At 38.2% G+C, this 16,610-nt stretch overlaps 1 protein-coding gene across 3 annotated transcripts in view; it reads left to right on the top strand.

Moving 5' to 3' along the window:
• The first annotated feature begins 6 nt into the window (after positions 1–6).
• Positions 7–16,610, top strand: part of CDK12 (cyclin dependent kinase 12) — a 61,646-nt gene continuing 45,042 nt past the window's right edge. For all 3 annotated transcript variants that reach the window (XR_011165662.1, XM_069074298.1, XM_069074297.1), the window contains exons 1-2: positions 7–1,609; positions 6,519–7,406. Coding sequence is in view for 2 of the 3 variants with exons in the window: in XM_069074298.1 (XP_068930399.1) it covers positions 543–1,609; positions 6,519–7,406 (1,955 nt within the window). In the remaining variant the exon portion in view is untranslated. The remainder of the gene's footprint in view (positions 1,610–6,518; positions 7,407–16,610) is intronic.

The raw sequence follows: 16,610 nt of genomic DNA, 5'->3' as shown, positions 1-16,610 counted from the left end.
GTGTGTGTGTGTGTGTGTGTGTGTGTGTGTGTGTGTGTGTGTGTGTGTGAGTGAGTGTGTGAGGGAGGTCTGAGGCGAGGGGAACGGGTAGTGCCTTCCCCAGGAAGGAGGGACAAAGGGAGCGGGGGGCGCCTTAGACTTCAGGCCCCCGGCGTCTGGAGGCCTCAGGGCGAGCCGGGCTGCCGGCTGGGGGAGGGCCCGCGCAGCCCTCACAGAGAGGCCCGCCCGGAGCCCGAGGCGGCCCCACAGCTCCAGGGGGCTGGGCCTGCCTCCCCCACCCCCTGTGGGGCGGGATTGCCTTCCTGTGCACCCTTTGAGGAGCCTTTTTTTTTCTGCCTCCCCCTCCCCGGCCGCTTTTCCCTCCACCTCATGTAGGAAGGGGCTGAGGTTTAGGGAGGGAGGGGGGGCCAGGGCGGGCGCCTTCCCCCCCACCCCTCTTTCGGAGGGGATTCTTTGCTGGGAGTGAGTTTGGGGGGAGGGTGGGGATTGACTTTGGGGATTCTGGGGGATTCCTCTCCCCTCTTGAAGTTAGGGGAAGGGGAATGCCCAATTCAGAGAGACATGGGGGCAAGAAGGATGGGGGTGGAGGGAGTTCTGGGGTCATGCATCCATCATCTCTGGGCGGTGGCAGCTCCAACAGTAGAGAGCGGCATAGACTTGTGTCCAAACACAAGAGGCACAAGTCCAAACACTCCAAAGACGTAGGCTCTCTGGCCCCTGAAGCAGCCCCACTGAGCACCATGATCAAGCCCCTAGTGGAGTACGACGACATCAGCTCTGATTCAGACACCTTCTCTGATGACATGGCCTTCAAGCTAGAGAGAAGAGATAATGATGATCGTAGGGGTACTGATAGGAGTGACCGGCTCCACAAACATCGCCATCATCAGCACCGGCGTATCAGAGAGCTGTTGAAAACCAAGCAGGTAGAGAAGGAAAAGAAGGTGGAAAAAAACCAAGAAGTCTCCAGCAAGTCAGTGTCCACGAAGGACCGAGTTTCTGGGACTTCAAAACGACTGAACGAAGAGAATGATGACTATGGGAAGGCACTAGTATCTAAGAGTAGCAGTAACAAGGAATCCAGGTCGGCCAAATTCCATAAGGAGAAGACTCGAAAAGAACGAGAGTTAAAGTCTGGACACAAAGATCGTTCTAAAAGTCATCGGAAAAGAGACCCACCCAAAAGCTACAAATCAGTAGATAGCCCCAAACGCAGATCCAGGAGCCCTCACAGAAAATGGTCTGACAGCCCTAAGCAGGATGACAGCCCTTCTGGAGCATCATATAGCCAGGAATATGATGTTAGTCCTCCAAGATCTCATACTTCCAGCAACTATGACTCGTACAAGAAGAGCCCAGGTGGGTCTTCACGAAGACAGTCAATTAGTCCACCTTACAGAGAACCATCGGCTTATCAGTCCAGCACCCGTTCACCCAGTCCATACAGTAGGCGACAGAGGTCAGTGAGTCCATACAACAGGAGGCGTTCATCCAGCTATGAGAGGGGGAGTGGATCATACGGTGGTCGTTCGCCTAGTCCCTATAGCCGAAGACGCTCTAGCAGCCCATTTGTGACCAAGCGCTCTGTGAGTCGGAGCCCTCTTCCCAGGTATGTGATCTTTCATTTCAATTCTTTGCCTTGGGAGAAGATAGGTTGTGGGGAAGAAGGACTGGAATGTGCTGAAGGGCCTTTGCCTGTCAACAAGTAGTCAGGACCACCAATAATAACAAAAAACTTTTGTTGTTGGTTGCCTATCAGAATAGATAAGCCACTTTATTCTTTGGCAGACCTAGTATCTTAAAAGTAGAAATTTTACATGGTAAAAACTACTTCCATGGTTGTTCCCAGCTCCTACCTTTGGTGAGACTTTCATCTGTAAGATGCATTGTGAACAACCACCTGTTCCCATTCCCAGAGGTGGTCCCACCAAGATGAGGCTCTGTGGGGTCAATCCATATTTACTATGTGTTACATTTATAATTGTGTTCCAGATGTCAGAGCTTGTCAATCTATTCTTGATTTAAAAAACCAAACTTCATTTCTGTTAGCTTGAAGATAATTAGACAGGTTCATTTGCAAATTGATAGCATTTTATTGTTCATCACCCCCACTCCTTTTTTATATTAATTTAAACCATTTTCTTCTAGTTAGTGTTTAAAATTTATCTTCTTTTGACAACATGGTAAGGCAGAAATTGGTGATCAGGAGAAATAGGCTTCTATTTAGCACCATCACCAACTTCCCTTGTGACTGTGGACCAGTCACTTCCTTTCAGTAGATTGAATTAATACCTAACTTGATATTAATTCAGTTCAGTTTGGGAAAAGACATGTTCTTTTCTAGTTTGAGATTCCCAACTTGTAGTAAACTACTTATGGAAAATTTTTCTTCCTGTGTTTTTATTTTCAAGTGGTAGAAAAAAGCACCCTTCTTTCAAGCATACTTTTACATGCTGTCACAATGTTTAACTATTCCATTAAAAAAATTCACCTAGCGGAGACATTAAACTACCCTTTTGCCTCTTGGTGCCAATGCCAGTCTTAGGAATGGAGCATGGAAGAATCTAGCACCATTCTTAAGAGAATTTTTGCTAAATCTATAAGAGTGTTAGACTAGGTGATTTATATTATCCCTTCTAACTCTAACATTTTGTTAAGCTATGAGGCTGTGTAATAGCTCCTTCAAGGGAGCTAATTTTTAAAGAATTAGTTCCATAGAGTATTGCTTACAAGGGTAAATTTTATTGAGTGTTTCTTAGTAGTTATAAAATAGTTTTCTGAAAATATCATTAATCCATTGGGTTTGGGGCTACAGAAGTTCATTAATCTGTAAAATTAGGGTACTATATTAGATGGTCCATTCCAGCTTCATTTCTCTGACATTCTTGAAAACCCAAGCTTCATTCAAGGCTCAAAGCACAAGAACCACTTCCTATATGAGGTTCCACTTTGTTAAGTGGTCCACATCAACCATCCTGGAATTACTTTGTGCTTTTGTATACTTTGTATACATTTTAAATTTACTTTTCTTTGTACATGTTACTTTCTCCCCTCTTCCCAGTGGAATGCTTCTTGAGGACTGGGATTGTTTTCATACTAGGTTTTGTCTCTTCAAAACTTAGTATAGTTCCTGGCATGTAGTAAGTGCTCAGTAAATACTTGTTGAATTGAATTGAAGTTTGAATTGAATTGAAGTGCCAGCAATAACTTCTCTTTTTGGATAGTTGTTTTGGGCAGTGATGGAAAATATTCCGTCTCATTCTCCGTTTCTTTCCTCAACCATGTTGAAGCTTGTCTTACAGTGATAAAAAATTTTTTTAAATAGAAGGGCAGGATGCAGATTTGATACATATTTAATTCCTGGAGTCACAGTCAATTTCTGTAGCTTTTTGTTTGTTTTCCTTTACACAGAACATCAGTGTTTGGTATTGTCACGTATATACATTCCTCTTCCATTTCATTGGCAATCCAGATGGTGCCAAAAGTTCAATGCACACTTGTCAGAATGTATTGAACATGAACATGTGCCTTTCATTTTTTGTGGTTTTTCCTTTTTACACTGTCAAAAGAAAGCAGGCAGAGTAGGCACTCAGAGATTTAAAAAAAAATTAATTTAGACTGGCAACATTATTGAAGAAGCTAGAAATTCTGCATCAGAAGTTACTATGTTGTAACCATAATAATTATACTTCAAGTTAAGGTGGGATTGAATTGGTTTAATTCAATATCGTAGATTTAAATTTGGAAGGAGCCTCAAAGCCCATCTAATTCAACCCCCTTATTTTGCATTTGATGAAACAGACCCAGTGAAGTTAAGTGACGTTTCCAAGGTCACAAAGGTAGTAAAGCATTAGAGGCAGAATAAGAACCCAGGGCCTCTGATTCCATGGTCAATGCCCTATCCACAGTACCATGCTGCCTTACTTCAGCTTCCATTAGACTTCTGTATTTTTGTGGAGAGAGCTAGGACTCATATCTGACACGGTCATGGTGCTGAACTTTCTGTTATTTACTTTCATTATATGGTTATCCAAACATAGGGGTATAATTGGGCATGGGACTAGTCAGAAGCTTTGAGTTTTAATCTAGTTTTCTCTCACATAATATCTGAATGACTTTAATCAAGTCATTTAACCTCTGGGCTTTGAATTCATCTTTGGGCAACTGGGAATTATGACAACTAACCTGTCTACATTGTAGGATAATTATGAAAATCAGTTCAAACATTTTAAGTACTTGTGTACAAGGCATTGTGGGAGATAGGACATAGTTCCTGTTCTTGAGGAGTTTACAACCTAGTATTTAAATTGAATGAAGTATGAAAAAAAAAAAGAATTAGATTATAAAGGACTACCATAAGATAAGGTAGTAGAATTAATAGTAATAATTAATACTGTAGTATTTCCTTGGAGAATTTGGTTTGTTATATTGATGAAAGACTAAAGACAAATGGCTATAATTAGTAGTCTTCAGCAAGAGTCAAAACAAGTAGTTGAACTTTTGTTTTCCTTGGAAAAAGGAGGGAATTTCATTTTAGCCCAGTTATAATGACAGCAAAGAAAATCCTTTCAGTCAGATGTTTAAAAGAAGAACATAGTATTCTTCAATGATACCTACATTTGATAAATTCACCTATAGATTTTTTATCTTGATAAGTGTACATAATTTGACAATGTATTTATGTTGAGCACTATAGGATATGATAGTAAAGTTAGGTTTTTATCAGTGACTTTATGGAGCAAAATTGCCAGATTACCATAGATGATGTTGATGATCAAGAATAGACTGTTGGAAGAATTTGTGGTTTGTCCACCTGATTTTTAGGAGGAGTGCTTTTCCCTGTACTTCCCTGTTTACTTCATAGACAACTTAAGTCAAATGGAATGAATAGTAATTCAGATTTGATTTAGATTTCTCTCCTGTTGAGGTTAAGTTTTATTTCTCTGTTTCTTCGGAGTTTCCTTCAAGGAAAGGAGGGAGGGAGGAGGGGAGAAAGGTGTTTGGAAGTAAAGAAGTGCCCTCCTTTTATATATTCTGAGTTCCTGGAAAAGAGGATGTAAATCAGAACATCTTAAAAGTGGGTAGAGAGGGGGTGGCTAGGTGGCACAGTGAATAGAGCACTGGCCCTGGAGTCAGGAGGACTTTAATTCAAGCCATGTGACCTTGCACAAGTCACTTAACCCCAATTGCCCTGTCTTCCCCCCTCCAAAGAAACAAAAAAAATTTTTTTTAAATGAGGGGCAGGGAGGTCTTTCTCTTTTTTGATAAATCATAGTTTAATCTTTTTGTAAAAGAAATAACTCTAAATTTGTCAGTTTTTAAAATTTCAGATTTTTGTCTTTATATTTGGACACAGTGAGGTAGCACCTGTAATATTTAAACCAACTAAAAATACAAAGTAGATTGTTTTAGCCCTAAAGAATTTGACTGAAGTTTGAAAGGTAAACAGCTACCTAGTCAGAAAATTTGGGTATCTGAGGCATGCAAATTATTTTTATTTCCTACAAAAGATCATAGCTTTAGGAATCTCTTTAATATTTTCACAACTTTTAAAAACATTTGAAATTAAAAATCTAAAATCTGTTTTTCTATATTATTATCGTTGCCCTTTCAAAAGTACAAAATAAGAGTCATATTACCTTAGCCTAGTGAATAGAGAAGAGCTTACACTTGAGTGAAATGAGGAAAATATAGACAAAAGCTCTTTAAAAATTGGAGTGTTAGACAAGTGTAAAATAATATTATTAGACTCAGGTATGCTTATGTTTGGCAGGTAGGTAGTGCAGATAAGAGTTCTAGGCCTGAGGAAGCATCTTCCTGAGTTCAAATCTGGCCTTAGACACTTACTATCTGTGTGACCCTGGGCAAATCTTAACCCTGTTTCCTCATCTGTAAAATGGCAAAGCTCTCTTCCAAGAAAGCAAATCTTTGCCAAGATAACCCTACATGGTGTCAAGAAGAGTCAGAAATGACTAAAAAACAACTGAACAACAAATGCTTGTGTGTCCGTCCTATAGCAATCAATTGCTGCCCATTTATTTTTTTTTTTTTGCCTTTTTTTTTGGAGGACAGTTGGGATTAAGTGATTTACCCAAAGTCACACGGCTAGTTTTTGTGTTAAGTGTCTGAGGCCTTATTTGAACTCAGGTCCTCCCGACTCCAGGGCCGGTGCTGTATTCACTGCACCACCTAGTCGCCCCTGCCCATTTATTTTCAAGGTAGATCATAGGATCATAGATCAAAAGCTAGAAGGGTTTCAAAGACCAGCCCCTTTAAAGAGAAACAGACAAGGAAATTGATGTCCAAGTGACATTGCCAAGGTCACATAGGTAGTAAACAACTGGCAGAGTTTGAGCCCAGCTCTGAATCTAGAGACAAGAGTTCCTTCCACTATACTGCACTATATGTTAATTTGAGTAATGTTTTTCCCATCTGCCAAAGCTTATTGTACTAATTCTGTTTTCCTTGAATGTGATTTTGAAAGATTCATTTTTACCACTGGTCTGTTCTCCCCACAGGAAATCAGTGAAGTCTAGAAGTAGAAGTCCTGTATATTCTAGACATTCATCTTCCCACAGCAAAAAGAAGCGATCTGGTTCACGAAGTCGACATTCTAGTATCTCACCTACCAGGCTCCCATTAAATTCCAGCCTGGGAGCTGAGCTCAGCAGAAAGAAGAAGGAAAGAGCAGCTGCAGCAGCTGCTGCAAAAGTGGATGGAAAAGAGGTGAAGGGGTCACCTGTAATTTTGACTAAAAAAGAAAACATCTCAGGAGAGACTAAAGAGTTAAGCCTTGAGTCTAAAAAGTTATCTAGAGTTTTAAAATCTGAAAAATCTGCTTCAGATACTGAACTGGTAAACTTAATACATCTGAATACAGAAATCAAAACTTCTTTAGATCCAGGAAAAGTAAAATTGGATGAGAACTCTGAGAAGAAGCATCTTGTTTCTACTAAAGACTTGAAATCACAGGGATCAAAGGACTCTAAACCCATAGCATTGAAAGAAGAGATTGTGGCTCCAAAGGAATCAGAAACCGTGGAAAAAGAGGCTCTTCCACCTCTCCCCACAATTACTTCTCCACCCCCTCTACCAACCACCACCCCTCCACCTCAGACGCCTCCCCTGCCACCTTTGCCTCCATTACCTGCTGTTCCACATCAACCACCTCTGCCACCTCTCCAACCAACTTTTAGTCAGGTCTCTAATTCTGTCACCCCAACTTTGTCATCTTCTGCTCACCCAAGGACATCTGCTCTATCCTCTCAGGCAAACTCTCAGACCCTTGTACAGGTTTCTGTGAAGACACAGGTGTCTTTGACAGCTGCTATTCCACACCTGAAAACTTCAACTTTGCCTCCTCTGCCACTTCCACCCTTACTTCCTGGGGAGGATGACTTGGATAGGTAAGTCGTCTTTAAAAAGATGCCTTTTTAAAAGTTAACTCTGGTACTCAGCATGTCAAGTTATATATGTTTTATGTTTAGATTCTGTTTAGATTTATCTTTAGATCTGTCCACCTCTACACTGCTTTTAACATCACTATTATAAATAGGGTACATTTTTTGTGTTTGGCTTTTACTGGAAAAGGGCAGATTTAGGGCTTTCCTTATTTACAGAAATTTGTAGTAATAAAAGAGGTATGTTAATCACGTCACTTTATTTTTCAGTAAGACTTTTTGATTCAAATCAAAGGTTGTTATAATTACTTTTAAAGTAAGGCAGCTTGGTATGGTGGACTTCAAGGTAGAATTCAAGTCAGTAAGACAGATCTGCATTTCACACTAGCTTTGTGACCACGAATAAGTCACTTAGCCTCAGTTTCCTCATCTATAAAAATGGAGTTAACACCTATAAAATCTACCTCACCAGGGTTGTTTAGAGGTCCAGATGAAGGAATGTGCATAAAGTGCTTCACAAACATTTATAAATCTTTTTTTTTTGAGGAGGGAAGGCAAGGCAATTGTGGTTAAGTGACTTGTGCAAGGTCACACAGCTAGTAAGTGTATCAAGTGTCTGAGGCCAGTTTTGAACTCAGGTCCTACTGACTCTAGGGCCTATGCTCTATTCACTGTGCCACCTAGCTGCCCCTAAAGGACATATTTTGCCATTTTTTTCTTTTCTTTTTTTTGGAGAACATTTACAAATCTTAAGCTGTTATTTACTAATATATCTCTGAAAGGTAAAGAATAGATAATAATTCCAGAATCTTCACAAGTGGGAATAATTGAGTCACATAGGGTTTATGGGAGGGTGGCATTGAAGCATAAGTTTGATTTTATGGTAGACATTTGGAAATTGGTTTACCCACGCACTGTGCCTGACTGACTTGCACTACCAAGCAAACATAACTTTAACAATTAACTGCTATGGCAACTCCATTTGTTACTATTTCTTGCCATTAGTTCTTTTATTCCCCTGATCCTGGATTGCCTTTATTGCAACATTCTTTCTCTGTACACAGAAAACTGAATACTGCTGAATTTTTCACCTTCAGTTCAATCCTTAAACTTAAGATTTCCTAAGTGATATTGGTAGCCTGAGTAGTACCTTTCAACTCTTCAGACTTATTTTCAGTCATTCCCAAACTAAACTAGATGTGACTTTTTTTTTTTGCTTTTTGGAGGGGGAAGGGAGGGCAATTGGGGTTAAGTGACTTGCCCAAGGTCACATGGCTATTAAATGTTAAATGTCTGAGGCCGGATTTGAACTCAGGTCCTTCCTACTCCAGGGCCAGTGCTCTATTCACTTAGCTACCTAGCTGCCCCTCAGATGTGATTTTTAAGGAAGAGAAAGTCATTTCGAATAAACTCTGTCATTTTCTGTTTGTATCAGCCCTCAGTAATTTTTTTAAATGACTTGGCTTGTTCTCTTCATAGTAGCCAGTAATTATGACCACAAATTTTAGACCTGGAAAGAGGACCTTGGAGATCCATTTAGTCCAGCTCTGTTTTTTGAGGAAGTTGTTACTTGCCCAAGATCACATAGCTAATAAATTGTTAGAAGCAGCATTTAACCCAGGTCTTCTTAATTCCAAGTCTAGTCATCTCTCTACTACATCACAGTGCCTTCTTATGTTATATACCAAGAATTTAACAGTAACAGCAATAGAAATGCTTTTCCTTGAATTTATACAGAAACTTTTGTTGAAAGTGCTCAGAAGTCCTCATAGATTAAACATGCATTTTTTAAATGTAGTCTTATTGGGAGGGGAAAGGAACACTCTTTACCCTCATCTAAAGGGACTTCCCCCCTGGAGTCCCTGATTCAGATATTAGTTTTCATCTATCAGTATAACTAAGAATTTTGTCTTTTGGAAGCAGGTTAGCTACTTTTAAAGTCAAATTGAAATTATATTAAATATTTTTCATTCAACTGATAATGTGTCCAGCACTTGATTTTGCCTCTAGGTTGGATTGTTATTATTAAAACCATGCTGAAATGCTTATTTTTTAGGTGATGAAGTAGAAAGGAGAATAAAATTTTCATGTGTATGTACACAGAAAAAATTGAGTATGAGGCAGGTTTTGTGGGCTGAGCAGTAAGAGACATCCTTCACTGAACTAGGAGAATTGGTAGTTCTCCCCCCCCCCAAAAAAAAAGATCTCCATTAGTATTATGTTTCTATTTGGATTTTGATATTTCAAAACACCTTAATTCCCCATATAATTTTTTTAAATGTATTACTGTATTAGGTACTTGTAAAACATAAGCAAGTTGGTAAGTGGAATATTGGGGTAATTAAGAATTTTTGACCATAACATTCAGGGTATTTATCATTTTTTTAATTCAAGAGATTGTTTCTGTTTAAAAAAAAAAGAATTTAGGGTTGTCCCTTTGTATTTCTAGCCTTTCTAATTTATAGGGAAAACAATTTAGGAAACAATGTCTGTATTTCTTTTTGAAGAGAAACTAGAAATTTTCTTTAAATCAAATTTGCATTTTATTTTGGACAGAAACTTGTTAACCCAGGTCTCATTCTAGGAATAAGCTTATTTTTTATTTTAATTTCGTTCCATTCCTTATAACAAAGCTGAAGATCAGTGTATAGGAAATACTGCTGATTCATGGTTTCAGAAAGCAGAAGCTACAGGCACATATCTCATAGCCACTAATCTTTTATTAGCATTTCGTCAGGGCACATTTAATTGAGGGTTTCCCTTGACAGGTATAGTATCCTTGGAAATGGCTAAGTTATATCCTCTTCTATTGAGAGAGCCCTTTTCTCTACCTAACTACATAAATCTTTCTTTCCCTTCATGTTCTTCATCATGCTTTCAGTGTAGCCTTTTTGCTAACACCTTGGTTCATGTTGGAGTTTATCTTTTTTGTGTGTTATAGGAAAAGACTGTCTCCCAGTAAATAGTGAATATCTTGTGAGAAAGAGAGGAGCAAGATATACTTTTGATCATATTTTGGTTTTTATGATGGCACATTTACTGTTGATGACCCTGGGTTGAAAATTTTGTTGATGCATGTCATGACTTTTGTTGCTTTTCTTTTAAAGACTTATAAAAGGAGTAGACACTCATTTTTCATCAGCTTGTTTTGCAGTAGGAAGGAAAGAATGGGTGGTTGCAGTTTTAAAAGCTATTCTGTTAAGATTTGAAAAATATTGGCAGTTCTACTAAATGCATATATTTAGTCACCATGTAAGGTAAACTGTAAATCCTGGGTGTTTTTAAGCTGATATTTATGATAACTTTAAGGTTTGAAAAGGGTGTGAACTGTGTTTGACAGATGAGAAAGCTGAAGCCAGGAGAAGCCAAAGTAACTTTCACTGTGCTTGCCAGAGGCTGAGTGACTTGTCAGCTAGTAGTAATCTGAGGCAGATTCAAACCCAGGTCCTCTTGACTGGAGGATGGATGGAAGGATTTTATCCAGCAACTATTAACTAGACCAAGGTGCCTTTGGATAAAGATTCCATGGAAAAGAAGGGTTTTAGGTAAAATACTAATATGAACTCTTAGGAGCTCTTCTGATTACACAGCTAACCTGTTCAGTACTCTTTACATACCACTACCATATGACCATAGTCTGAAAAAGAGATGCCAAAGTTTGTCACGGGATATTAATAAAAACTTGTTGAATTCAATTGATATCAGAATTTCTTACATCTAAATCATCAGATAAAGACTTTTCCTCACTATACTTTACTCTTTTGTGGTCAGATCCCTAATTAGACTCTACCCTCCCAGTGCCTGCCACACTCCCAACAATGGAGTTGGGGAGAATCAAGATTCTGTTAGATACCAAATGGAATTTGTTGTAATAGTAATGGGCCTGTACTGGTTTTGTCAATATGCCCTGATGACATGTTCACATATATATTAACTAAGATCTATACTTAATGTAATGTGAAGTTGCTATAAGCTTCAAGTAGTTTTAATAAACTAATACACCAATAAACACACTGAAGTATATTTCAAGCTGCTAATATAATTTTTCATTTTCTTCCCAGAAAAAAACTTTTTTTTTTTTGCTTTTTGCAAGGCAGTTGGGGTTAAGTGACTTGCCCAAAGTCACAGTTTTTTGTGTGTTAAGTGCCTGAGGCCGCTTTTGAACTCGGGTCCTCTTGACTCCAGGGCCAGTGCTCTATTCACTGCGCCACCTAGCCGCCCCCATTTCTTTTTTTAAACATAAATTTTTATTGATATCTTTTGTTTTTATCACCTAAATTTCCCTGTATTCGTCCCTTCCACCAGAGAGTCATCCTTTATAATAAAGAATAACTTTTACAGAAAAAAGAGAAAGAGAAAAAAATCAGCAAAATGATCAGTTCATAGAAAGAAATCTGAAAATATATGCAGTGTTAAACCTCCATGGGCCTCCCACTTTTGCAAAGAAGCAGGAGAAATTATCCTCTCCTATCTTTTGGGCCATGCCTTTTTAAAAAATTTTTGTAACATTCACTTTTGATTGTTTTGTGCTTGTTATTCTTTCTGTTGTTTTTTTTTCTTGACTCTACTTAACAACATCAATTTATGTAAGTCCATATTTCTCTGTTTTCATCATATTCCTCATTTCTTAGAGCACAGTAGTAATATTCTCGTACATTCCTGTGTCACAGTTTGTTTAGCCATTGCCTGGTCGGTGGATATCTACTTTGTTTCTAGTTCTTTGCTACTACTAAAAGTGCATAACACTAGTGTCAACCCAAAAACCCTAGAGACAGCAAAGGTTAAATATAAAATTTGCGATAATAGTGAAATGATAAAGGCAAGATAGTTTATCCATTGTAAATGTTCTTCATATCTACTGGGGGTGGGAGGGAAGAAAAGGGAACAAGTTTCTGTAATGTAATCTTTTTAAACTAGATAGAAGGAATTCCTGGCATCAGTGGTTAGTAGACAGAACTGGTGAAGTGAGGAAAGTTAACTCTTTCACTGGAGGTCTTTTAAAAAAAAAATGGAATAGTTTTTTGTCCTTTCTGTTCTTCTGATTTCCAGTTTCAGACTTTTTTTTTGTAGTAATGTAGAGCATAATTTACGGATTAGCTATGCCAATTTTTCTAAGAGGGGTTTGTACTGTCTTTCTAGACACATTTAATTAGCCCTGCTTTGCTGGGTGTGATGTAATATAACACATTTGTCATGTTTTTCTTATATGGGGTTAAAATGATAGAAGAAGGTGGGAAGGATACATTTCACACCAGCAGTAGTAACTTTTTTCATTGCTTGGTTCTTATATATTGAAAGACTTTCTTTCTCATTGATGCTTTTGGAAAGCAGTTAGGTTTCTCTACACAAAGAGCAAAGTGTTTTTAAAAGTACATTGAGGGAGGTAGAGCCAAGATGGTGAAGTAGTGGGAAGAAAAACACTGCAAGCCACCCACCGCACATACATACACACACAGAACTTCAAACAGATCAGACCAAATCCGGGTGGGGATATTCAAGGAAAAGGAAGTCTGCAGTCGTTGGGAACAGGGTCTGGCCAGGGGCCTTCTGCGTGAAATATTTCAGTTCCCAGGGCCTGAAGCTGAGCCTAAGGGTAAAGAGAGGTCCGAGATCCATACCAGAACATCACCACCTTGTACAGGGTGTAGGAACAGGTGCTAGTTGACAACTTGATCCTTTACTATTGAGACACAAATCCTGGACAGACTGAGGGGAGGACCTCTGTCTAGGACTAGTATTAAGTTAGGAGTAGTCACAGGCCCTGGCTACATACAGGAGAGGAGCAAGTTCAAAAGCAAGCAGCAGTATGATTCAGATTCTAGGAGCAGATTAGGGTCTCATTTCCAGCTTTTAGCCTAATCTGAAAGGGCAGCTAGGTGGCAGCAGTGCTGGACTTGGAGTCAAGAAGACTCACCTTTCTGAGTTCAAATCTAGCTTCAGACACTTATTAGCTGTGTGATGCAGAGCAAGTTACTTAACCCTGTTTTTCTTCAGTTTCCTCATCTCTAAATGAGCTAGAGAAGAAATAGCAAACCACTGCAGTATCTCTGCCAAGAAAACCCCAATTGGGTCATCAAGGGTCAGTCACGACTGAAAACCAACTGAACAACAACAAGCCTAATCTGAAGCCTACAGAGGAATAACCAAGGTAGAAATCCCAGACTAAAGGGAAGTTTACAGTTTTGTTACTCTGAACTAGCAGAGCTTTTCCAGCTTTCTGAACACAATTGAGTCTGTCCAGCAACACTGTACTGAAAATCCAAAGGAGACAAGTCCGTAGTCTTGTGGCTCATACTCAAAATCAGGTGAGGAATTTGCAGAGCTCACACACAGGGCAGGTAGTGGTTACATTTGCCCTGTATCAGCCTTCTTTGGGAGTACTGAAAGGTTGCAGATCTCCAACCTGAGCTGTCCCTGAAATCAGTACCCCAAGAAAGCAGCAGGAGGAACAGCCCACACATTCCCTCCAGAAGCATATAGGGCATAGGCTAGAAGAATGAGCAAACAAAAAAAGAATCCTACCATAAAAAGCTATTATGGTGACAAGGACACTCAAATCACACCCAGAAGAAGAGAATGGCTTCAAAATATCTACAAGTAAATCCTCAAAGTTAAAACACAGCTTGGGTACAAATTCAGTTAGGATTATTGGAAGGAATGAAGTAAGAATAAAGTTTTTATAAATGAAATTGGAGCACCAGAAAAAAATAGGGAAAGAACTGAGAGCTATGGAAGAAAAAGTTGGAAAGGGAATTAACAAAGGTGACAGTGTGCAAGCAACAAACTCCCTGAAAATTAGAATGAACCAAATAGAAGCTAATGCCTTCATGAGATGAGGAACATCAAAATAAAGTCAAAAGACTTAAATAGAAGAAAATTAAAGTTTTTAATACCAAAAACAACTGACGTGGAAAACAGATTAAGGAAAAAAACTGAGGCTCTTTAGATTACCTGAAATCAGTGATCCAAAAAAAAAAAAAAGAGCCTAGGCATCAGAAAACATGAAAGAAAACTGACCAGATCTCCTAGAACCAGAGGACAAAGTGGAAATAGAAAGATTCTTCCTTTTACTTCTTGAAAAAAAAATCCAAAATGAAACTTTCAGGACTTCATAGCCAAAATCTGGAGTTTCCATGTAAAAGAAAAAAATATTGCACACAGCCAGAAAGAAAGAATTCAAGTACTGAAGAACCACAGTCAGGATCATACACGATTTAACAATCAGCATTATAATGCAGCAGAGAAATTGCAGTACAATATTCCTAAAGGCTTATAGGCAAGAATAACTTAACGCAGCAAACTGGAATATAATTCTACTGGCAGGGGTAGGGGTATGTACCTTTATAAACTAAGGACTTCCAAGTGTTCCTGATGAAAAGACCAAAACTTATAAGAAACTTTGAATTGCAAATACAGGAATCAAGAGAAACATAAAAAGGTTGACAAATGAGCAATTATAAGGGACTAAACAAGGATAAACTGGTTGCATTCTAATATGGGAAAATCTTATACGTGTCCCCTCTGACCTCTGTTATCATTAAGGAGTTGTAAGAATCTAATTAATAGAAAGCCTGAATGGGATTTTGTTAATAAGTCTTTTTACAATTAAATCTTATTTTTAGATCCACATTCTTTCCTTTTCTCCTGAATCCTCTCTGTTTGAGAAAGTAAGAAAAAGAAAACCCTGTTACAAACATAAGTAGTCAAGCAAAACAAATTCCCCCATTGGCCATGTCCAGAAAACACCATGGGTTCAATTATATCTCGACGATCATAAAAGAAGAACAGAAAGGGGGTGGAGAATACACCAAAGAAAGAGAAGAATGGTTAGAAAGAGAACATTATGGAAAATTATCACACATAATTAGAATGTACATATAGAAGTCTATACAAATAAGGAGGAAGGATTTGGATGACTGACACATGAAACTCACTTTCATCTGAACAGATCAGAGGAAGGAAGAAAACAATCATGTACAAAGTTGGGTACAGAGATATGTTACGCTTAGTAGGGAAATAGAGAAAGGAGAGAAGAGAGAAGGTAGATTAAGGGAGGTATTGGTCCTACGCAAAACAAACTCAAAGGATGTACAAAAATATTTGTAGCTAACTTTTTGCAGTGGCAAAGAACTGAAAACTGGGAGTGCTTATCATTTGGGGAATGGTTGAATTTATGGCATATAAAAGGGACATACTTTTGTGCTGTGAGTAGTGATGCAGGGAGTGGTTTCAGAAAAACTTGGTAAGACTTGTATGCACTGATGCAAACAGCTTTGAAAAACTTAAGAACTCAGATCATTGTATTGACCAAGTAGGATTCTAGAGGTCTAATAATGAAATATGCTACCCAACTCCTGATAAAGAGGTAAAAGAATCAGAGTACAAAATGAAGACTTTTTTTTTTCTATATGCCCTATGTGAAAATTTGTTTTGCTATGCATTTTTGTAACAGGTGTTTTGATTTCTTTTTCTTTTGGGGAGTGGGGGGAGGGTTGTTTCTTAAAAAATAAAATTTAATTAAAAAAATTAGAAATAGAGTAAACTGAATGTCTCAGTTTGAGCTTTTTTGTAGATGTGGATTTGTGATCTCTATAAATTTCTTTCTTAGTGTGTATGTGTGTGATAACATGCTGCTTATCTTATATGTTAAAGTAGATAGGAAGTCAAATGAATTTTCTAGTTTACATCAGTTAAGGCTACTATCTTTATATCAATAGCCCTTGTTCAACTCTTTGATTCTAGTACAAAATATTTCTTTCTACTAGTTCCTGCTACTTTCTATCCTGTGTAAAAGATCAGGATAAAAGATAATTATTCTTATGGATCCCTTAATCAACAAGTATTTATTAAATTTAGCCCTATATTTGCCAGGCACTTCTGTGCTTTGTTTACTAAGCCACTAGAATATCAGTTTATCATTTTTCTCTGATTTTGTTTCCCAGTTTTATGATTTTTTTCCTCTTTCCAAAATATGATTAAATATACAATTCCCACGTTAAGTTCTTTCTGCATCTTTGTTAGCATAAAAGATTTAAGCTATTGAACTCTAATATGCAGGTGTCATGTTACATTTCTTTTGAGTCAGTCAAAATATAGGAGAGATGATGAGCTTTTATATATTTGCAGTGATATCTATGAACTGAAGGATTCCATTTGACTTCATTTTGGTCATTTTAGTGGAAAGCTAGAAAGGCACATGATAGAATAAGA

The sequence above is a fragment of the Petaurus breviceps genome, unplaced genomic scaffold (assembly GCF_028583685.1).
Source record: "Petaurus breviceps papuanus isolate PSGF00001 unplaced genomic scaffold, PetGlider_PUasm1.0 90887, whole genome shotgun sequence".
Lineage (NCBI taxonomy): Eukaryota > Metazoa > Chordata > Mammalia > Diprotodontia > Petauridae > Petaurus > Petaurus breviceps.
Note: the sequence above shows the minus strand (reverse complement) of the source record. Positions and strands in the feature narration are given on the sequence as shown.